Here is a 23,459-nt window from a genome sequence, read left to right on the forward strand (position 1 = left end):
AGTGTACATGTATGCAATACATAATCAGTTCCTTGCACGTGACGGTTTCACTGCATCTGTGATAACTTCATATTAGAAATTCTCAAGAAATACTTGAAATATACACATGGATCTGTTATTTTACACTGTCACCAGGATCCTCCATCGCGGAGCCTGGGTCAACCTCGACCCCCTGTGGTTGGGTGTAGGATGCACCCAACAGTTCCTCCACAAGACAATGGTATTGCTTGCTCCAATGCCTGTAATAGTAGGGCTACCCAGACCACCACCAACATTTTGCACAAGTGCTCCATCTATGCACTGCCAAATGGTGTCTCTGGGCCATTAGCTCTTGAAAATGAAATTGTGGACTGGCTGTCCTCAGACTTACCAGTCTGGTTAATCTCTGGTCGTGCTTGAATGAAGGAGCGAACAAGGTTTTGGGATCATATCTACGAAACGTGCACAGTAGAAGTTTTCTGAGTGGTATCAGTCCAAGGCTTAATTTTGCACAGCTACATGTGCTTGGAGCATGGTCTGAGGAAAGCAGCGCAGAGCTGTGGAGAAACTAGTCAAAAAACAGTCACAATCTGTTTATTTGTTGCATAACCTTTGGGCTGGTAACCTGTTCTTGCTAAGTATGCATTTATTTGCTGAGCAAATTTCAGCAGTTTGCAGCTCTACGAAATGGGTCCCTAATTGAAATGAGGTCGTGTCTGAATTACTTGGATGTGGCTAAACATTACACACAAGTCTATGCTTGTGACTGCAGCTACGTCCTATAGAGTCTGTGTAGTTTCAAGCCACAGCCAAGCAATTCAGACATAGCCACACACAGAAAGTCTGCTGAGACTCGTAAACATGTTACCGATAATGAACCATATGCTAACTGAATAAGGACTCTCCAATTATGCCATTCACTGGGGTCAAAAAAGGAATGTGCATTCACTGAAACTTATTTACATATTTCAAATATTACATGCTCAGCACATCTTATCGGTAACAAGATAAACCTGATTGTGGTCTTTGATAGAGGTCATTCATTATATTCATCATTTTTACAAGGATACAAAGAGTTCTTCCTTTTGAGATTCCCTTTTAACAGAACCAACTGAAATAAACATGTGATGATTCTGTGATGGATGTTAGCATCGTTTTTGAAATTGTTGAGAAGCACTCATGGCCCCCGATACCCCCTGGTGCACATTTGCATGCTTGTAAAAAAAAGAAGGGAAAAAGAGTGATGGCCACTTATTAAACTTGACATGACAGCACTTAAATGCGTCATCAATGTAATAAGCATTCATTTATCAACCTGTATATATCAATAAATACACATTACAATAGAAAATAAATGATGAAGTAAATCTAAATCTAAAACACAGTCACCAATTATTCAGAATGAGACATGACCATTGTATTCCCAGAACTTTTGAGGAGAAATTTCAGGCACAAAAAAATCAGGGCTGCCGATGAAAGTCAGATTGATAGATTAGCAAATGGCCTCATTACACAGGATTCAATTGGAAGCCCACGTGTGCATGTAGTTACATGTTAGGACATTCAGCCAATTAGACGGGGTGGGAGAGAAGTGAGTAGACAGATGTTATTCATCACCTCCACCACTTGCGTAGATCATTCCTTGGCCATTTGCTTGTAGATGCCTAAAATTGAGACACAAAATCTGATGGCAGTGTTTCAGTTCCAAACGTAATTTGGAGTCTTGCAAACTGTAATTGATAGCCCGAGTTTCAATGGCATTATGTTTCGTTGGGTCTTTTTTGCCAAATGAAAAACTGTACGAAATCCAATAAGTTTTGAAGAAACCTAATAAGTGGTAATTTAAAATTTTTGTTGCATCCAAACTTTCTCAACAAAAATAATCCTGAAGTGTCTCTTAGTGACCTCCGTATCTGTTATTTAATCAAGAAATTATTTCTAGAAACTGAACACCGATTATTCAGGGGTACCCTTTTCCATGGAAGTTGCTTGTACTTTTTATTGTGTGCCTTGTCACGTCAACGTCATTCTTATGTCTGTGCATTAATCATGCCCGATGATTAGCACACGTGCTATTCGCATGATATGATGTAAACCGCGACCCACTATCTCATCCTGTCTAGTGCTGTTTCCGAGCAACCGCTGACAGATATGACACGCTTGCTCGGCGAAGCTTTTACCCGAGGATGGTTAGTTCATTATATTTATGATTCCTTGATGAACAATTGTGCAAATCAGCAAATTTCCGGTCTCCCTGGCAGGACAAAGCTTGCTGGTTCCATGAAGGAGGGCTCCCTTGCGAGCATGTCTGTGGTGAAGGCCATTACTGACAAAATAACACCACCAAATGAGACATTGACAACATTTACGTTAAGTGCTCAGCATAAAAAAAAATTGTATAAATCAAACGTCACTGTTGGAACTTTATTATGAAATTGAGCATGTTTTCTCTAAATGTTCAATATGTGGGCATTGATAGAAATCATGATGCAACCTCTGAACAAGAAATCCAGACTTCCGTCATGACTTCGCTCAATTGCTTGAAAAATCTGCGCTAGTCTAAGCAAATCTTGCTGCCAAACGGAGCCTAGGCAGCACACAATGATGATTATACCACTTTCAAATCGCATCAAGTAATAAGGACTCCAAGGGTCTCTTGAACAAATAAGAATCCTTGGAATTACAATCACAATGCATTACTCCGGTTTGTTTGCCAAACGGACCTCTGATAACTGCACCAGAATAAACATCGTTCAAGGATTTCAAAATTGTTTGGTTTGGGATACATGCTTGATAGCCCTTTATTTGTAGACTACTCTTGAAGGATTAACTTTCGTGAGATACATGAATAAAGTTTATTCCAGGTCATCCAAAAGGTTGTTGTAACCTTATTAGGATGTTCAACATCTGTTTGTTTTTCAAGTTCTTGTTCCTTCCGTCTTTTGGAACACTGTGTCAGTATTTTGAGCTGAGAATGTCGCTGATAAAAACTGAACTTTAACAGATTGTGATGTCAATATAGATAAGTCTGTAAATAAATTGAATAGAAAATTATTTTGCGAATATAGAAACTTCAGAAATCTTGCACCAAGTCTACAAACGCGAGTCTGCTAAATCTCTCATTCTTAGGACTGGTCTAATTTTCATGTTCTGGATACATCACAGATGCTGTTCACTGAAAGTTCATTGAAAATCTAAATTCTTCAGTGAACAATTCACATATCTTATTTCATTTTGTAATTTGAGCAGCTGTGGTACATTTTTATAATTTGCGAGGTGACTATGCATTATTTGACTTCAATAAAAGTTCATCCACTTCTGCAAGTAAAATCTTAAATGGACTGGTTACAGACCCCTTTACAGGTCAAAAAGTAGTGGCATTTATCTGACCCGTGTCTACTGGTCTAGCCTAGTCACTATTCCCTGTGTCTGTTGGTCTAGCCCAGCTGTCATTCCTTTGTCTGTTGGTTTGTCCCGGCTGTCCCTTCACTGACTTTGTCTGTCGGTCAAGCCTGGCTGTACCTACACTGCGTTTGTTAGTCTAGCCCAGCTGCCGTTCCTCTGTCTGCTGGTCTAGCCTAGCCACCTAGTCTTGTGTCTGTTGGTCTAGCCTAGCTGCCAATCCTCAGTCTGCCCATCTAGCCTGGCAACCAATTTTTGTGTCTGTTGGTTCTGCCCAATAGTCATTCCTGTGTCTGTTGGTCTAGCCCAGCCGCTGTTCCTCTGTTTGTTGGTCTAGCCTGGCAACCAATTCCCAAGTCTATTGGTCCAGCCTGACGCTAATTCACTGTGTCAGTTGGTCTCAGCCTGGTTGCTGTTCTTCTATCTGCTGGTCCAGCCTGGCAACCGATCCTTGTGCCTGTTGGACTTGTCCGGCTACCATTCCTGTGTTTGAGTGTCTAGCCCAGCTGCTATCCCCTATCTCTCTTGGCTCATCTTCCATGATCATCTCCTTTTCATCTTCTGGTTTGGTGACCAATTCTTCCGCTTCTTCCCTTAATGCCTCTGCTCTTTCAGCAAGCTCCATCTACAACACAACGCAAAAAAAAGGATTAACCAAAAGAGTTTTCTTGTCAAGAGTGTGATAAACAATGTGGACAATTTTAAAGAAATCAGAATTCAAGGACTTATGGTATTTCGGTATTTCACTCAAAATTAAAAAACTGTCATCAACGATGTCAAACATGGCTAAGCCAGCCATTTTTAATTCAAGTTTACGGTGTAAAAACTAGAATGAAAAAAAAAATAGAAATGTGAAGCAAATTTCATTTCGAACATTCACAGTAAAATTTGCTGGATTTAAAAAAATGGTCAACTTTTTCAAATTGCAGAGCAAATATTTGCAGGTTACATTACAATTTTGTGTTCTTGTACAAATTATTAACTAGGCCTATTTCAAGCACAACGAATAATAAAAGGCTATCATGTGACCCACAAGACAATGTCCCATTGGTCAGAAGCCGAGTTTGATGACTGGTTTACTGTTGATACAAGCGCTGAATTTCAAACGATAAACCCAAAGCGCTTTTTGCAACGCTTCTTCAAAAAAAGATACCAGAAAAGGAATAAAACTCAAGTATTGCTAGCTCTACCTTGGCAGCTGCAACGATCTCCTGGGCCACTCTCTTGGGCAGATGTTCTACCTGTTGAACCAACTGTTTGGGGTCAGCATGAGCCAGGTGACGTATGGTCTTGTAACCAGCTCTGACCAGTTGCTTAGCTCTGCCCTGAAAGAAAGAAACCCACCACTAATCAAAAGTGGTTCTGTAAGATGTAAACAGAAAACTTCATTTTATCAATGTCACATTCAGGCCGTTTTCCAATACTCAACTTCGGCTCTGACTCAGGCTGCAGCTGTTTTTTTACTAGCTGACTTTGAAGCTGTAAGCGCAGTAATCAGTCAAATAGTGCCACAGAACATCAAATGAGATGCAAGAAAGCCAAAAATTATTGTAATCCAATGTAATTTAAACGCTTCAGGCCCACAATCGAGGATTGGTTTTGGGAACGAAGCCTGAGACGGAGACGAAGTTGAGTATTGGAAAACGGCCCAAGTGTAGGCAATCTAGAGTCACAAAAAATGCATAATAATCACATCCAGCATCAAAACTGACGACCTTTAACCTCTTGAGGACTTCTTGACCTTATGGTTGCTAACCTGTTTGACACCGGGAACTTCCAGTAACGACACCAGGTCAGCTGTGGCACAGTAGGTCAAGTCATACACAACTTTTGTAAGAAGCTGTTGGTAGGCCCAGAACTCTGGAAGATCCTACAATATACCGGGTACAAAGACAGAATCTATTAGAATTACTGCATGGTTGCTGGCTACCTTCAACTGACCAACCACTAGGCTCAACAAGTAGAGCTTGGCTCAAACACTGACTACAAAATTGAAATAAAAATTGAATGACACTCATAAATACTAACTGATACTGCATCAAACAAGTGTATTAAGTAAAATGTATGTTTATTAAATAATTAAGGTACTCCCAGAATGCTCCCACTTTCAGTACGACTGTTTCACAATAGTGCGCCACCAAGAGTTTGCAAAGCATTGGCCAATCACAATGCGCGAAATGTGTCGACCCAACGTGCGTTTGGAAAGGGTCGACACATTTCGCGTGTTATGAATGGCCACAGTGTTGCAAACTCTTGGTGGCGCACTATTGTGAATCGCCCGTATTGCTTAAAGTAGAATCCACTGTGAAATCCTGAGAACTGTGATCTGCTCACCCGTGTAAGATTTAAAACCTGAAGTAAACTTCACTTTCAACCAGATTAAAACTGACCAATGAACACGGCCAAGGCAAATGGTGAAACTCACCACCTGTTTCAGAACCAGGTTAAAGGAGTACACTGGTTGGATAATCGTTGAAGCTGATCCAAGTTCAAATCAAAACTTGGATTGATTTCAAGAGTCCAAGAATGCTAAAAATATCTAACAGCTGAAACATTTTCACTAACCTCGCAGAAGCGCTGGATGCTGGAACCAAAACTCGCAGCGGAGGTGAACAAGTTCTGGACAAACCCCCTGGGGACTTCAAACTTGGCAGCCACGTCCCAGATGCCAGTCTGGTTCAAGATCATCCACAGCATCAGGGTCAGGTAGAAACGACGGACGTGGAAATCCGTTTCTTCGTTAGTCTGAATGCAAGAGATGGATGGCCAAATGCTGTGACGATGCCTAACCTTACATTATACATGGTTTACTTTCCTAAATTTTGAGAGCCCACGAAAGGTCATTTTGTCACTTCATTCCCTTTATCCTTCCTTATTCACAATGAATGGATCATAATAAAATGCCTAAAGACTGGATGGAATTTATGAAATTATCAACCATACAAAAAAATTCACAGGCATTACATAGCTTGTTCACACACCTGTACCCCGCACAATAGCACAAGAGAAAAAATGGATACTAGAGCAATTTCCATGAATCTACATTCGTTTTCGTTCCTCAGGGAAAAAGCTTTCATCATCTTGCCTACCACAAAACACATGCCACACATCGCATGCTCTCAGGAGAATGCCAAGTAGGGCTTCAAAGTTTTCACACTTGCCAGCTTCTATAATGCCAGGACTAGCAAAATGTACATAAACAGCAGCTGGAGGAAAGTCTATGTTGCGCCCCTTTTGCACAAGGATTACTTGCTCAGGAGGTATGTCCCCAAGTCACTTTTTCGCTAGTGTAGACTCCTCTCAAGACTTACTCTGTGGGTTTTCCTGCCTGCCACTTTGAAGTTGAGGTACTTGTCTGTCACTCCGACCAGCTCAGCAACTCGCAGATCACCATCATTCAAGTTGGTATACTATGAGTCAGGGTTGAGATAAATGTTAGGTCTAAGAGTTACTTAAATAGTCTAATTCAACATTAAACTTTATAAACATAAGAACAGGGAAGATTCATCTCTTCTCATTGTGTGAAATTTACATTTTTTTTTTTGCACAAATCTCTGAAACTGTTGAGAAACAGGTTGAAAAAGTCTTCAAACACTGATTGGTCAACACAGTCTGGACATACCAGTCTGTCGTATATGACCCAATTGGGGTTGCTCATGGACACCAGGTCATAGGGCGTAACCAGGTACAGGAGATGTAGTGAGTTGGCTAGGACAAGTCCCTCGTCACAGGCCTGCTTCAGATCAACGTAGATGGAGGCACACAGGTCAATGTCGATAGAACCTGAAAAAGATAAAACTTGATCTTTGTAGAAATGTATAACGAAAAATCAACTACGATGAGAGGCTTAACCACTTCCTGCTGGGGCAGTTATCAATGTTGATGATGCTGGGCAGGGATAGTTATCATTTTTTTTGTTTGCAAAATTCTTTAAAAATTCCTATCTTCATTTACTGGACACTTATAAACAGGTGAAGGACTGTCTGGTGTCCACTGTAGCCTGATAGACAAAATCCATTGACACCTAACTATTTCAACCGGGCCTGCAGCCTTGTAAAAAAAGCTCAGATTGTGCGGTGTTGTATAACTTTCTTTGTTCATGAACCTGGCTCAGTGTGCTGCTCACCTCTTTTCAATAGGGGCCAGATTTGCATGCAGCAGTGCTGTGTGGCTCATCGCTGCGGTGGTGGAGCACTTTGTTTCCGGTGGTAATCCGCTCGCTCTAAATGCCCCAAACTGTGATATACAGTTTCAAAACAAGGCAGGATTATCACCACTTTTGAGAGTGAAAAATGTCGGTAATGCCCAGCAGCCTGGTCTTTTGTTCGGAGTACGGTCTTTTGTTACAGGGCCCTGTTCCCTTTGTCCGAGTTCGGAGACCCCGACCACGCCTATAAAGCATACGTCTCCGATTCCGGAGTCCCCGGCAGGAAGGGGTTAAGCATGGTGACTGGATGAGTCTGAGTACAACTATTACACTGACCTTTGAAAGCTGCTCGACCAAGTTTAGTGACTGTCAACTCAGGCTCCCCTGCATGCTGGGATTGATCGCATGGCTTCTCACTGACCAGTTTCAGCTCGAGGAGTTGTCCGAGGCCCTCTGACGTCAGGGTGCTGACATCGCTCCCCGTGCGTGAGGCCTGAATGCCAAAGAGCGTCTGATTCATGAAATCCAGGACTGCTTTGCGGTGCATAGTGAGCTGTCAATGTGAATCATTAAGGGTAAATTACCGCATATTGCTGGTGTAATAGGGCGCTATCACATAATAACCACTGCATAATTAGGGTCTCTAAGATTATATTTGGTGGTACAGAGACTTGCTACATCACACAATAGTGATCCGTAGTACATCTCTTGCAACTTCTCTTCTATTCAAGGCAAGAATATTGAGTTATTTACCTTGAGAGCAATTAGCGTCAGAATCAGGCTTCTGATCCCTTTGCCGTCATCGTGGGTCAAACTGCTATAACAAGCCTCTATGGGTTGACTCAATAACTCTGCAATCTGGGCGAGTATACACGAATATTTCAGTAATGAATGAATACAGCCAGTTACTCTGGTCAAGCAGAATGGTTGGAGAAGAGGGACTCGGACCACCAGTTGAGGCGAGCAGTTGCCAAGGTTATGCTCTACTCTAGGTTGAACGAAATCAAGCGATACTTACTTGCATAACCTTCCCTGACTGGTCTACAGTCCACACGGACAGATGGCACAGAGGAGACGAGATGGAGACAGGGTCTAGGAACCAGGATTATTTTTCTTTTTGGAGATGGACAATAAATATTCGACACATGGATGCCACTGCCACTTTGCCCTCATGCTCAGAGGAAATGTAACGCGTGCATGTAGGTGGCATGGTTTTTGTGCACATCCAAGTGAAATTCTGCGATGTGAACTCGCTGCTGAGCTCGTGGAAATTAGTAAAGTGTGTCCTAACATAAAACTTCTTTTGAGCAAACTTCTCAGTACAAGCTACTGTCATTAAACAGCTTGCATAAGTGTGATGGTAATTCGCCGTGAGTTGGACCAAAAGGCGTAATTTTCCTACCAACAGGTGTGAACTGCATTTCCCTGGTTCACAAACGACTATGAACCGCATGCCTTACGACTGCGTGGCTACCAACAAAATGAACACTCCGATCCCAACCAACATGGCCCTCTCCAATCAATAAGGCAGTGCTCCTGCTCAAGGCAGAGAGATAAGTGATTCCTACCTCTTTCTTCTCCTTGTGCTTGATGATGAGTATGCTTTCCCCTGATGAGTCGATGCCTGCCCTCCCTGCCCGGCCCACCATCTGCTTGTACCGTGTGCTGGTTAACAACTCTTGGGCGATGTAAGGGCTTCTTAAGATCACTCTAAGTGCAACACGTGCAAGAGAACGTACTAGCTGGTATCAGTCATCAAATGTATTGATCACACAACTGGTGCAAACAGAAAATCAAGGGTGGTCTAGCTTGCATCCGTGGGTGCATCAGGCTAGTCAATACAGTCAGGCTGAGTGAGAAATCTTCAAGGTGCTTCAAACAAATGCAGACAGTGTGAATGATGTGACAGTCTGTTTAGATCTTCATATACTAACTGAAATTTCACAAGAGGAAGCACTGATAATGTATGATGCAGTGTACAGGCAAAAATGAGAGTTTCACTGTTGACAGGGGTCATGTTTTTATTTTAAAATTCAACGAAAAACAACTTCAAGAAGTCTTAGAACTCGTTGTCAAATGTTGTCTTTTGAAACAAATAGAACCGGCATGGTAGTCAAAATCAGCCAGTGCCTACCTCCTGGCTGGTAGATTGACCCCCGCAGCCAGCGTGGATGTGCACGTCAGCAGGCACAGCGTGCCGTCGGAGTAAGCGTCCTCGATCAGCTTGCGTTCGTCCATGGTCAGCCCGCTGTGGTGGTACGCCAGTCCATAGGGGACAGTGCGCTTGAGGGTGGGGCACAGGTGGTTGTCGCACTCTCGTCGCAGGGACAGCAGCAGGATGCGTTTCTCCTCCTGTCTGTGATGCATCAGTTTCTTGGCTTCGTTCCTGGAGTGGAGAGTGTGGGAAAAGGAATTGGATGCCAAGAACAGGGCACTACTGCGTAGCATTTTCTGTCCAAGCGCGAAACAGGACTAGTAAGATTTGACTAGAAGATCTTAGATAAAATGCACTGCCTCAGGAATAATACAATCTCCTCACTCGTTTTGACAATCAAGAGAGGATAACTGAGATTAATTAACATAGCAAGCATTCTGATCCTCAGCTTTGGCTGTCTTCTTCTGAATCATATTCCCCAGAATGTCTCTCTATTTTGGTTGAAAAACTTCTTACACAAATTTTAGACTCATCTGCTACAGCAAAATTACGGATAATTTTGCCTTGTAGTCACCTATCAAATTCATTCCCTTTGTACAACATGAGTTTACAATGTGAGTTGTGAGTCACTAGAGCCACTATTGAATCAAGTTACAGGCCTTTAAAGGAATCCTGCACAATGCAATTCAGAGGGAACCCTGATCTGTTTTGTCAGTGTAATGTCCTTTTCCTCAGGATGGGAAACTGAGCGATCCATGCAACAAAGGAACTAACTTTGCTGTTTGCAATGGAAAGTGACAAACTTACTGAAAAATAAAAATGGCCTCATGATCTTTCATTTGGTCACCTTTTATTTCGTGTAAACCTGACGTTCCGAGTATTCAAAGTGTGATGCAATTTTCAACATCGACCCCAGTTCAAAATCCTTCACCTGTTAGAGGATTGAAGATTTTCAAGGGTAAAGAAGTAATGCTGTTCTCACTTGGGCATGTGTTTGCAGATGAATTCAGCCACGTTCTGGCAGATTTTCTTGGTGGCACAGAAGATGAGGCAGGAGTGGACGGGGATGACCTCCAGGGCTAGACCCACCAGATGATCGGGGTCGTTCTTGCGCATAGACTGTGTGTACTGTGAATATGAGAGGGAAAAGAAGCATTAGGAACTCAACATAAGGGAATCTACACAGGGAAGAAGAAAGTTATGAGGAAAGCATACTCCCTTCCTGGCCCTAAAATAGAGGAATTCTAGTTTTCCCTAAATGGTGGGCATTTTACAAATTTAGGCTACATGTATAATCCTGAGCAATTATATTTGCTTTTCATTGAAAAAGGTTTGCCAGCTGGAATCCTGGGAATGCTTTTTCATATAAGGTGCCGCTACGCTCAGGGCTAACCCTCAGGAACCCTTGTCAATTAAATTTATATCAGTCAAAGCCAAATTCCATTTTGATGAATAAAAGTGCACAGAAATGCAGAGCTTGTGGATGTTATTTAAAAAAAGAATGAATTTATTGTCATAGATTGTTACCCGGATATCAAAAAACTGAAGGGGGAATGAAGGTCAAAAATAGTAATTGAATGCACGAATCGCTGTTCTTATTTTTAAACATCTCTGCCTGTCTAGTACTAAATGAGTGTCATTGTCATCAATCCTGTCGTCTACACACCCAACACACACTGAAGGTACTGCCAATATGACATGTGACCTCAGCTGTTCCTTTATTGCAATGGTGTGGTGGCAGAGTAATAACCATTCGTGAACAACTTGAGGAAGAGTTGAGTTAAATAGTGGGGTCTTTCAAGAAATGAACACTCCAAACTCGACTTCTCAAGTGACTCACTGGGAAAGTGAGTATTCTGGAATGAGTGAATCTGTCATCTGGGCACAGTGCTGACTGGTTGACCTCAAAGATGTTATCCTCAATCTTGATGTACTCCTTCAACTCCACCTATGCAGAAAATGTACGAGAAAATGGCGTTACTGTCGATTCACAAGAAGTATCATTACTGAGATAAATGAAATACTCTCAGTCAAATTTGTATATACAGTTCTATTTCTTACATTTAAGCTTAATTTATTGTTTGCTCATCCACCAGCGTAAGCACCAATTATACAATGATTGTAAGTCATAATGAAGAAGACAATGAAGACATATTGGTTTTAAATGTGGGAAGAAAACCCTAGGCAAACATCGAAGGAAAGCACTTGGAATCAGGTAGGGACTGAAAACCAAATCCACGTGTCAGCCGGGAGGGAGGAATCAAACCTCTGTCGTGACAGAGGTGAGAAGTGAAGAAAGTACTACAACGTTAACCGGACTCCCTTGTAAGAACAGCTTGATGGTTAAGTCTACAGTTATCAAAATCAGTGCCAAATATCCTTATAGTATAATAATAATTACCGAATATGGGTCATTAGGGAGACATTCCCATAAGAACATGCACACAATTTTTCCAACTGTACTGTCCCATAATTCAATATTCCCTAATCCAATCTTAACCAAACTTTGCATGTTTTCATTTTAAACCCTAATCTATCATCTCTCAAAATTTGGACGGTAAAATTCGGCCTCCTCCTGGTAGATGGAAATGTCTCCCTAATGACCACTGTCTCCCTAAGGTTGAAAAATTTACCACAAAGTGTCTCCCAAATGACATATTTGTGATATTATTGCTTATTAAGCTCAGACACGTGACACTGACCCTCAAGGTTGGATCCCAAGACTTTCCACTTTTAACAGACTTACGGGTCTGAAGTCACTGCAGTAGACCTCAGCCCTCATGAAGATGCAGAGGTCCTGGATGTTACTCAGAGTAGCGCTCATCCCAATGATGTGGGCGGAGTTTAGGTGGAGGAGTTTGGCGATGCAGGCTTCTAGGCTGGCCCCGCGCCGCCCTCCATCTCCTAACATGTGAAGCTGCAGAAAGGTGAAAAAATTTCACCTTTTAAGAACGATTCTACGAGGATCGAAACGTCCCACGGTTCGACAGTTGTATATTTCAGCTCCGAGCAGTCAGTCAATAGTTTGCAGCCATTTTTGTATTTTTCAACGATAAATAGTTATCTAAAGTTGTGACTTCAGTAGTCACTGTGCTAGCCTTCCATACCTAGTGTAGACCCATGAACAAAAGAGGCCCATATAACGCAGGTTGTGCCAATCTTGTGTAACTAAGCCAGGTCCACAAAAGGTTGCCACCTTTCTGAAATTACGTTTAGAAGCCTTCAGCCATGAAGTTTATTTGTATGAAAATGAAGAGAGGAACAGTGAAGGAAGTCATCAACAAACATCCAACTTAAAAGAGTGTTCATGGCACAAGAGAAATGGGCATTTTTTGAGTATTTACAAGTATCCTCACAAGGTACAGGTAAGTAACATAATCGTGTGTGTGTGTGAGTTTGTTTCTGCATTCAATCAGGGACCCTGAACAATAGAGGACAATAAGGTCCCTGATTGACAGAGGGTCCCCGATTGACAACTGTGTGCAAAACATATGGGTGGTCTTCTAAAAAAGTTAAAGTACAAACAAAAGAGGAACAATAGGGGGTCCCCAGTTGCAGGCAAATACACACTTGTGTGTGTGTGTGTACCATGTGAATACATGTATAGTTTATATCCCGTTCCCCCAATTTTCAGAAATGTTCAACGGCATCTGATCATTAAAATTTGCAGCAAAACACATGCACTTCACAGATGATAAGAGAAAACACTGCAAGGACTCACCTCATCGACTACGACTAGCCCCAGACTCTCAACCCTCCCCTCTAGTATGAGACTGTTGACCAGACTATGGGCCTTCTCAATGGTTGCGATGTAGAGCGTCTTCTTCTTTCTGTGTTTGCGGGGTGGAATGGCACCCTTGCTCCCGGCATACTCTTCCACCAGGAAGCCTAGCTCAATGGCAAAGGTCGACAGGGAGACCACCTGAAGAAAATTTGTTTTTATAGTTTTCAAAGTTTTCACAGTACCCTCATCAAAGTCTGGGGCCTTGAGATGTGGAAAAAAAGTGAGATTAAGGAAAGATGTCAAAAATGCAACCATTAGATGTTACTTGAATTCCTGCAATTTTTGACAATGTTTACACTATTTTTGTGCATTCCAAGTGCCACATTTCATGCAAGTGCTGGCTGGCTATGCTTGTGTGGGTGGAAGTCACACCTGGTTTCCAAAAAGGCTGGATTTTCTTCCATTTCACACTTTTGGTATTTTCACAAACCTCACAAGCATCTGTAGAAATGTTTCCAACATTTTAAATCTTTTGAAAACTTTGGAATCTTGACTGATTTTAAACAATTGTAAAAGTTACCGTGTTCAAATAGGTAAAGCTTCCAACAGTTATCTCGCAGGATTTTGGGTGCTATCACCACATGAAATTGCTGGAAAAGCAGTTGCCTATCAGACTCACTTGCACTCTTACAACACAATACTGTCACAAAGAACAAATCTTGAAGACCCTTGAACTCTTGTTTCCTTTGTTTTTCCAGTTCTTTTATAACAGGGTTCTATTTCTATCAAAGCAATTGGACAATACTGCAAAAACCTGATAGTAGATTTCGACCGAGCCAGGGCGGTAAGAGGTTAACATTCAAGACCAAGATTATCTTGGGGCATCTTACTTTCTCCTGCACGATGGAGACAAATGGCAGTATGAGCAGGGCATCCTTCTTGTTGCATAGCAACTGCCTCATGATGAGTATCTCAGCAACAAGGGTCTTGCCTCCGCTAGTGGGCAAGGAGTAGATGAGATTGCGGCCTTCCTGGATGGCCGGGAGAGTTAGGCAAGAATGCTGCCAGTCTGATTGTTAGGACCAATTGTAGAAAAAACAAATGAGTACTGTATTTGTTCAAACTGCCTTTTTTAAATTAAATGCAGCAGTGTGAGGTTAGACAGAATTGTATTCTGAAAAATACAAATGTAAGTAACATCTTAGCCTTGCTGAGCAGGGTATCCTACATTAATATTTCAGTTGGTCTTTAATGTGAAAAAAAATAGTTCTTAATTATACATGGTCCATCAGTTGATGAGCAACATTCAAACTGAGGAACTCGGATTCATACAAATTTATTTCTACAGCAAGACATGGCGTAGATTGAAAAATGCATCCTGTGACCTATTTAAGCACTCAATTTAGATCCCCCAATCCCAGGGCACTTCTGCATGTATTGCTCAAATTTATTCTGTTAAAATATCTTATATTTGCACAAAGTCTTTAACCATTCTGGAAATCATACGATGGTTAGGTTGTGGATTTAACTGATACATGCATGTAGTTAAATACAGTCCTACACAGGAACATGTATACTCCCTTGTCTGACTGATGGGCTTCTTAATACGATGGCACTGCAGTGGATTTCTGTCTCAACTGAAAGTCAAGAAGCCTTACCATACAGCTTGTTTATTCCTCTTTGGGACTTTAACAACTCAGCGACCTTGCTGGGTAGACCGTAAAAAGGGCCGATGTCATTGTCTTTGATGCCGTTGGATTCCTCTAGCATTTCTGTCAGGGCTTCTTGCACCTTAGCCTGGCGAAGCTCGGTGTGACGCGTCTGCTGTGGCGTGACCACTCGGGCATTGTTCTGTAGTCTCTGCCGCAGTCTGGTAGCACCTGGGGTAACTTTGGGGGTTGTTAGTTCAGTGTGGGATGATTGGCCAGTGCTTCCGAGCTGAAACCCTCTAAAACTGTCTCCTTGATGGGACAGCCTTGCCATTTGGGGATCAGCGAGAGGCTTTTCAATCCCAGACGACTGCACCTGTGATGTGAATGATTGCTTCTCTGCAGTCTCAGTCTTTGAGATTGATCTAAGATTGGCATGACACCCTGAATTCTGAACCACGCTTCCGGTCTTCTCACCCAGGTGGCTGAACCATTTCTCTCGTTTTGAAGTCACAGAATTGGCGTCTGAGTTTCTAATCTCCTCTTTATCTGGATGTTGTGGTGCATGGATGTGACTGTTCGTCTGCACCTTATCTGTTGAGGCGCTACATTTCCTAGTCTTATCTTGTGTGCTTCCCTGATGGGCTTGAGATTGGGGTGACAATTTTTCATTCTCAGAGGGACAATCTCCGGCGTTTGCTAGGGAGGAAGCCTCATGCCATTCCCCATTGGCTCGGAGGTCGTGCTTGCTAGACACCCTGGCCCAGCCGACATCAGACGTCTGGGAATCAGCAATGAGTTGATCCAGGTCTAGTTTGTCATAGAAGGAATCCTCGCTGTCCCAATCTGTGAATGAGTTGTTCTGAGTTTGTGAGCAGCCGGCAGCATGCGGAGTTGCATGTAGTTTAACTGATGACAACCGCCGGGTGGCTTTTAAGCGAGCAACTTGTGGGGTGGGCGGTAGTGGACTGGAACAGAATGATGTGTCCTCCTGCAAAATCATTTACATTTAATTGTTATTCTTGAAGCAGCGAATAACAAATCAGAAACAAAATTTTTGTCAGTGTAATAAATCAAGACAAAAGGACTTAAGGAGTGTCCCGTCAATCAGCCAGACACTAAAGGGAAATAATGCAGCCAGTAAGAGGAACTATATGGTCATTCAAACTGATACAGTTCCAAATTCCAATTAGTCGGAAATGAAGACAGTGATTGGACTTTTCTTCATTTCATCTCAATGAAGAAGTTGACACATCAACAGAAACTATCAAATTTTCAGATCACATGGATTTTTGAGCATTCAAATTTGAAAGTCTAATTTCTCAATCTCTGAACAGCTTTTAAAGACAGTACATTTTTCTGAATGAGACAAGAAAGATGTTACCTCCTGTACAGCAGTTGATCTTTGACTGGCTGCTCGTCTTGCAGACCTTGAATTCTGACAGTCAATTTCAGCAGCCAATCTCCAGTCTTCCTCGTCATTTGCATCATCTGGCCACACCAGGGGACTATTTGGCACCTGGGTTTCCTTGGGTGCTGCTCCATGACTGATGCAACCGCCACTTGACAACGTGGAGTCTTTCTGATTTCCATTATTTCTACTTTGTGCTTTAAACAAAGGTTTCTTGTGAGGGATGGTTTCTATTTCAAAATGGATCTTTGCAGGGGAATTGGAAACAGCAGCAGTACAGTTTGAACTTAAAGGGAGCTGTTCGGTGTTTCCTGACCCATCCGAATGATCAGCTAAGAACATCCCTTCAGCAAATGATGGTTGAGTCTCTGCTGAATGTACTCCACTAGGATTGTGGACAGTACTACTATTGCACCAGGTGTGCGTTCTATGAGGTCTCTCAGAGTTTTCACTGTCAGCGCCCTTTGGTTTCTTTGTTGCAGCTATGTTGCTCCTTGCATTGGTGTTGGTTAGACTTCTCTTCCTTGTTGCTACTCGGCGCTGGGGTCCTGCAATTGATCTGTCCATCCTTGAAATTTCTGATTTGCATCAGACACATTCTGTACAAAAGTCAATTCATGTGATATTATTAGTTTTTCAAGTTATTAAATTTGGGCAAATTTAATTAAATGACACATAACACTGAAAAAAGGGTGTCGGATGATGGACTTCTGTTACCCTGAAATTGTGACAGCGAACAATGCATCCCTCAGTGATAGTAGGTTTTTGTTATTAAATTAAGTTCCACAAGCACAAAAAAGCAGAATCTACTCATGAATATTGCAGAGGAGAATAAACACGCCCTCACTATAACTGTGCTCTGGTTGGGCACAGTCAAGGTCACTTGATACTGGATGAAATCTTTGATTCCCCCCCCCACCCATGCTTCCCAAAACCTGAAAACAGTATTATTCAAAAGCTGTGAATTAGACAGAAAAGCTGATCCACTTAGGGTGGCAGGATTGACAGATTTCATCATGTTCGTCAAAGACTGACGAATATCTAGCAATCATACAATGATGCAAACCCATTATGAGAATAACTTTCTGCCAGCTGAGTTAGCAGCGTTCTTTCTCCCTCTGCACTGCCCATAAAGCAAGGAATTCCTTGCTCTAAGCACTTCCTAACATGCTAAAACTTACTCAAGTTAATTTCATGAAAAGTAGTTATTTTCTATGAATTTTGCTTGGGCTTCCGGGCAAGAAACCGTCAGCCGTAATGCATGGAAGGAAAATTAGTCCTAGTCCAACCGCCAACCTGGGCTAAACTCGTTACGCCCGTGCCACAGACTTTTTAAGACCGACAACCCAGAACTTCTTCAAACCCACTAAGAGCTCTAGAGTGGCACGCACGATTTGAGTAGAAAGAAATTCAGCACAACAGAAGTACTCTCTAAATTTGATTAACATCGCAAAATCGGCAAGGTGGACTGAAGACGTTGAAAACTGACCTGTGAACTGATTCAAAATTCGTACTACACACAACACAAGCTCTCGAACACGCGCTCGCAGCATTTGCTGCAGAAGCTTGGGACTCGCACGTAACTTTTCAACGTTTTCCGACTTAGGTTTAGACTGGTGCCAATTTTTCATTGATTGTATACGGTTCCCTGGTCATCGACACAGCAAATGAACAATACTTCAGCACGGAACCTATCTCTTTCAAATCTGCAACAAAAATTCACGAAGATGGCTACTTGGCAGGTAATCTGCGACGAAGTCGCCGGTTTGCGAGAGCAAATGGCCAGGAACCGACATTTTACAGCTGCAGTTGGTTGCCTGACATTGCTCACTGTTGTCTTTTACAAGTGAGTGATGTTTCATATCATTTGTCCTGAATTTTATTATGCAAAAATAAATGAGAAGATTGTGGCATTCATCGTGTGTTCGTGCTGTCAACACTGACAGGGTCCTTCAACGGGTTCACTGTTTAATACGCCCATGGGGGCTTGGTCTAAGCATGGAGAAATAAGCCGGAACCCGAGATGAGGGCTTGAGAGGGGGACGGGGCAGAAATGGTGCCACAGGGAAATTGACGAGATAAAGTCAGCCTTAGTCCCTCTTACTGTGGCTGATGGAGGAAAAATACTTTTTAATTGCAGCAAACAAGTGAATTCTGAAATATTAATGTTAAGAACTATTTTGTTTTGAGAGGACCAATATGTTCATAAGCCTGAAGTGGGAGCCTTAGGCATTTATTTTTTTTAAAGCGAGTAGCCTATCTGTTTGTAACCAATCTCCCGTGCTTTTTTCTTTTTTAGTGGCACTTGCAAAGACGGGTTTTCTATTTTCACAATTTTTTTACCACAATTTTTTTTAATAACCACAAACTACAAATCTAATTATTTTCTTCCTCACATTCTGAGACTAAAGCTCAGGAATGGAGACGTCTCACATATTCATGTGGCCCTCTCAGAGTCGAACGTTCTTCATTTTTACAGACATATTTTCTTTGAAATGGTTCATAGAATTTTAATAGCTCCATGGTAGAGTTCAGTGAATAACATGGAAATGTATATTCTGTACTGTCTCATTGATTTTCTCTTAATTCTTGCCACTAGTCACATGTCCGTCCTGGCAATACCCTGGTTCTTTCTGGGTGGTATGGCGTCCTTCTACATACTCTTCAGCCACGTGTCCATCCTCCCTAACCTTCTTATCATGTTCGAAAGACAACGACCCCACCCAACCAGCCAGCATCCATCAGCCCTCATCTGCACCGTGTGTGGTGATGCGGATTGTGTCAGGCACAAGTATGCAGTCACATGGGTCAAGGACTTAAGACCAAGGGTATCAAAGCTACCCTTTGAAATGAAAAGCATGTTGTCTGAAGTTTTTACCAAAAAAGATGTCTGACGTTATATGCATGTGGTGTCGAAAAGACACTTAGACACCCCATCAGCTAAAATCTTGACTGGCACCTGCTTTATGGAAGTAACTCAGTGCAGTAAAACTGAAAGACTGTATTAAAGAGCGCGTCTAAGTAAAAACATGTTTTCTCTGATTTTATCTGTCCAAATAAATATGAAAGCATCCAAATCGAACGCAGTATCATTTGTCTTTAGAACTCAACTAAAACAAGCTTAAAAGGGCTTTTTTTCTCTGTTCATCCTAAGATGCGAATTCTGAATGTAGATTGCATCATTGAGGAGAAAACAGAGAAAACGAGGGGAACCCTTGCCCTGTGTTTGTAGGGGATAAATCCTTGTGCCTTCCCACCAATGCATGTAGCTCTTTAAACTCATTTACAGATGTGACAAAAGAGCCTTTTTTTAATAAGATGCATTTAAACCTCGGTTAGATATCAAGTTGTTGAGACACAATTTCTCAATGTGTTTTGCTTACGCTTGTCTGGCTTGAAAGTAAAAGCAAACTTTCCATCTGGTGTCTTGTCTTTGTTGGCTATGGAAGGATTGCAGACAAAATGGGAGTTGTAACAAAGCACAAGGCTGTGCGTAAGCTGTCTGATTTTGATTTCTTGTTCTTATGAGAATCATTTTTTTTTGGCAGGCCTGATCTGACTCTGACTAAAGTGCAGCCGTGGAATGACATCTACATACCAGAACGAGTGGATATTGCCCTTTCTGAGGTAGGTTTCTTCTCAAACGGATCTGTCCTTTTGCTTCATCTCAATAGTCCTTATTCACAGGGAAGTAATTCTTGATTGTGTTCCCAGAATCTATCTTATTCAATGTAATCTGTGTAAATGCTGTGATGCCAGACTACTTCGGGTTCACTTTTATTTTATTTCCTTTTAAATGTTGCTTAACACATTTAGACCTAAATAATCACAAATTTTAAATGAGTCATCAGCATAAATGGCATTAATTTGTACTGAAGTTTCTTTCAATGCTTTCAGTTTTATTCTCAGGTTTCCGAAATAAAAAAAAGTTTACCTCACTTTCAATTCAAGATGGCTGGCTCGTGAATACAGTCTGTCTGACAAATACTGGAATGACGAGAGACTTTTGCGACGCTGGTGGTAGCAGACGCGCTGGCCCTCTCGCGAGTCCTGAGCATGCGTGCATAGGTTTACTGGCCCTCTCGCGAGTCCTGAGCATGCGTGCATAGGTTTACTGGCCCTCTCGCCAGTCCTGAGCATGCGTGCCTAGGTTTGCTGGCCCTCTCGCGAGTCCTGAGCATGCGTACGTAGGTTTGAGTTTGTGCAAGACTGTGGAAACAGGCACAGTGTGTCTGCTGCCACCAGAGTCTCAAAGTCTCCCATTCTCAGATCATTCAAGAAACTTCATGCAACTATCCTAAACAACAAATAACCTGATTTACTACCAAAGACTAGACATAAATAAAAAATTAGTGCCAGATTAAAAAGGGTACACAGAGAAGACACTAACTAAATTGTTTTCACCAAGCAGTGACCACCAGAGGAATCTATCCGGGGGCAGAGAGCCGGTACACCTTACTTTGTTATCCTGTTGTTTGTTTGGATTTTTAAATGAGAAGAGGAGCATGCCAAGTAACGAGTTTGCATTCATTTTTTTTTCCAGCTCTTTGAACTGATTCTGAAAGATTATATCTACAGCTGGTACACGTGAGTGATTTGACCTTTGGGTCTGTTTGGTCTGTCCATGAAAGCCCTCTGTTGTTCTCTCAAAACATTGCCTTCTCTTGACTCCCGAGATTTCTTGTTATTTCTGTGATCGCAGAAATATCTTCCTGTCAGCACACACTGTGCTACACAAGGAGCCATTCAGTTGAAATGTTTTGACGATCTCAATACTGCCCAAACTCATTAGCAGCAGGAAGTATAATGAAGGAAACATTCAGTAAGATCTCCTATATGATGTTTGATGATCATTCAGCCTTAACATGCCAGCCTTTCCTCCACCAAGAGGCACCGTAGTTGGTCAGAGTCATTACCAATTCATCAAAAGCCTTCTCAAAAGCTGTCCCACGATGCAGTTCCTGCAGTTCTGAAAACGGAATACGTGACCTATCCCATCATTCCGTCCAGGCCCCTGATCAGCAAGGAGGAGGAGTTTGTGAACGAGCTGCGAGTTACCCTGCGTCACATCGTCGCCGTGGTGTTGCGTCGTGTCAGGGAGGTTGACCTACCGACGTTCATACTCGACAAGCTCGTCAAGGCTGCCCTGAGTCATCTTGATGTTTTACTCAGAGCCAAGCGAAAAGGTATGTCTGGAAGTCATTCATAATGCTGTGTGTGGGTTAAGAGATCCCAAATTTGAATCTCAAGTCTTAACCCTAACCCTGCAAGATGGAGCACAGTCCATCAGGTGAAAAAGTCTAATGCATTTTGATATCAACAGCAGCCCAATAAACTGGTTATGTTAAGTTAATGGGATCTAGTCCTGTTGAACAATGCCACTGTTGGATCTAATGGTGACTGGCAACCACAGACTCCCAGGCTGTTTGGCCTTGGGGAGAGTTGACCTGTTGGATCTTGTTACACTTGTGGCAGGCAAGCCACTTTAATAATGAATGCAATTTGATGTGTCTGGCAGGGTTTCTAGCCAGATTATGTTGGGGGTAGGGTTACTACACTGAAAGTATGATTGTGTGATCACGGACCATTTACCCAGGCATGTGCAACTTAAGCTCAGAGCTGGTTCAATGCATGTTAGGGCTGGCACAATATCAAAGCAGAAATTAAATTGGATTATGTAACACTTTCTCTAATAATAAAACATATATGCCTGTCTACCACTTTGTTTTCTTGTAATATTTTAAGTCAGGGTACACCCTTTCTAAAAATATGCTGCTCAAGATATTTCATCCTATACATTCTGAGAAAAGTTGGGGAATTTTACCTCATTAAAACTTCATATCTCCTTAAAATCGATAAATGAAGAAGATTTTTTCGTCAAAACGAATAGATTTAAGCACCGCGTCGGCGCGTCGTCTCGGCATAACCACGGCTGCTCTGTACATGCTGCAACACGTGTCATGTGGTCGCGAGTTTTTTTCGAGAAAGTCGAGAGCGCCTGCGGGGGTAATAACAATCCGTAACCCGCACGGAACCAAGGTGGCACATGTGTTTGCACTGGGGCCGCTCGCGGTTGCACATCCCTGGGTAAATGGTCCGTGGTGTGATGCAGTATCAACCCCTATAATGAGCTGGTGTCTTTGCTTCATTTATCATGAGTTCTATCCCATGTACCCATGCGTAACCCATATTGTATGATAACCGCCCTGTGAGTCAAGGTACCCCCACATCGGCAAAGAAAGAGGTTGGTAGTGGACCCTTTCAACAAAGACCATATATTCCGGTGGAAATAAGTCAGGGTGCCCTGTGCCTACAGGGCCCACAAAGGAGTTGCAGCCTTGAGAAAACATGTTTCTTATTCGTGTACGGAGCCCAGTATAGCAGCGGTGCTGTTGAAATATCTGGTGTAAATTTACTACTTAGTGATAGATTGGGGCAGATTCTAGGATTTCATCCCTAAAAAAATGTCCAGAGAATCAGAGTGAAAGATGAGCTGGTGGCTTGTGTGCAAAAATGGAATAGTTTCATCTCTTTTCTTCATCTCCAGCCAAATGGGGAGAGGAGTTTCAAGACCTTGTGATCAAGACCTACGGTAATCATCTGCATTGCGCTGTCAGGAATCGCAAAGCTGAGCTGGAGTACTTGAGACATCTGTGTGAGCTGCTCTTCCCGGTGCTGATCCCTGCTAATTCCCATGATAACAAGTAAGTGAAAGATGGAAGGGTTGTGTATAAATAGATGATACTGTAATATACAGACAGCCGGACAGCCCGACCTACAGACAGCCGGACAGCCCGACCTACAGACAGCCGGACAGCCCGACCTACAGACAGCCAGACAGCTCGACCTACAGACAGCCGGACAGCCTGACCTACAGACAGCTGGACAGCCCGACCTACAGACAGCCGGACAGTCCAACCTACAGACAGACGGACAGCCCGACCTACAGACAGCCGGACAGCCCGACCTACAGACAGCCGGACAGTCCAACC

The 23,459-nt window shown here is 42.5% G+C and overlaps 2 protein-coding genes across 8 annotated transcripts in view; one reads left to right on the top strand and one right to left on the bottom strand.

Moving 5' to 3' along the window:
• Window positions 1-2,373: 2,373 nt before the first annotated feature.
• helq (helicase, POLQ like) lies at window positions 2,374-18,054 on the bottom strand. Of its 5 annotated transcripts, none has more exons than XM_087138962.1 (18): window positions 17,957-18,054; window positions 16,441-17,066; window positions 15,066-16,047; window positions 14,298-14,476; window positions 13,405-13,605; window positions 12,430-12,600; window positions 11,524-11,631; window positions 10,666-10,811; window positions 9,663-9,914; window positions 9,097-9,238; window positions 8,282-8,386; window positions 7,865-8,021; window positions 7,004-7,164; window positions 6,693-6,791; window positions 5,947-6,126; window positions 5,138-5,251; window positions 4,572-4,706; window positions 2,374-4,006 (listed from the first exon to the last, which is right to left on the bottom strand). In XM_087138962.1, exons 2-18 carry the CDS (start codon window positions 17,032-17,034, stop codon window positions 3,782-3,784), a joined length of 3,951 nt encoding a protein of 1,316 aa, XP_086995088.1. In that variant the 5' UTR covers window positions 17,035-17,066; window positions 17,957-18,054; the 3' UTR covers window positions 2,374-3,781. The 5 variants fall into 5 exon arrangements, with proteins under 5 accessions (XP_086995088.1, XP_022092719.2, XP_086995086.1 ...); XM_022237027.2 differs by having other exon boundaries at window positions 7,865-8,081; XM_087138960.1 differs by lacking the exon at window positions 17,957-18,054 and adding an exon at window positions 17,859-17,952 and having other exon boundaries at window positions 7,865-8,081.
• A 101-nt stretch (window positions 18,055-18,155) lies between these two features.
• snx14 (sorting nexin 14) overlaps window positions 18,156-23,459 on the top strand; it is a 28,772-nt gene continuing 23,468 nt past the window's right edge. The window contains exons 1-6 of one of the 3 annotated variants that reach the window (XR_015425767.1): window positions 18,156-18,313; window positions 19,067-19,258; window positions 20,016-20,094; window positions 21,011-21,054; window positions 21,478-21,653; window positions 23,015-23,171. Coding sequence is in view for 2 of the 3 variants with exons in the window: in XM_087138553.1 (XP_086994679.1) it covers window positions 18,195-18,313; window positions 19,067-19,258; window positions 20,016-20,094; window positions 21,011-21,054; window positions 21,478-21,653; window positions 23,015-23,171 (767 nt within the window). In the remaining variant the exon portion in view is untranslated. The remainder of the gene's footprint in view (window positions 18,314-19,066; window positions 19,259-20,015; window positions 20,095-21,010; window positions 21,055-21,477; window positions 21,654-23,014; window positions 23,172-23,459) is intronic. The other 2 variants (XM_087138553.1, XM_087138554.1) reach the window with 2 other exon arrangements.

This window comes from Acanthaster planci, linkage group LG07 (genome assembly GCF_054643075.1).
Source record: "Acanthaster planci isolate LZ-2023a linkage group LG07, COTS_SCS, whole genome shotgun sequence".
Classification (NCBI taxonomy): Eukaryota; Metazoa; Echinodermata; class Asteroidea; order Valvatida; family Acanthasteridae; genus Acanthaster; species Acanthaster planci.

Bases quoted from the DNA above. Each gene is read 5' to 3' on its own strand.
- helq (XM_022237027.2), bottom strand. From the start codon at position 17,034: ATGGACAGATCAATTGCAGGACCCCAGCGCCGAGTAGCAACAAGGAAG. The intron at 12,601-13,404 runs GTGAGTCCTTGC...ACCTTTCTGCAG, and splicing joins GGCTAGTCGTAGTCGATGAG to CTTCACATGTTAGGAGATGG. The intron at 8,387-9,096 runs GTAGGAATCACT...ATACTCGCCCAG, and splicing joins AGCACAAGGAGAAGAAAGAG to ATTGCAGAGTTATTGAGTCA.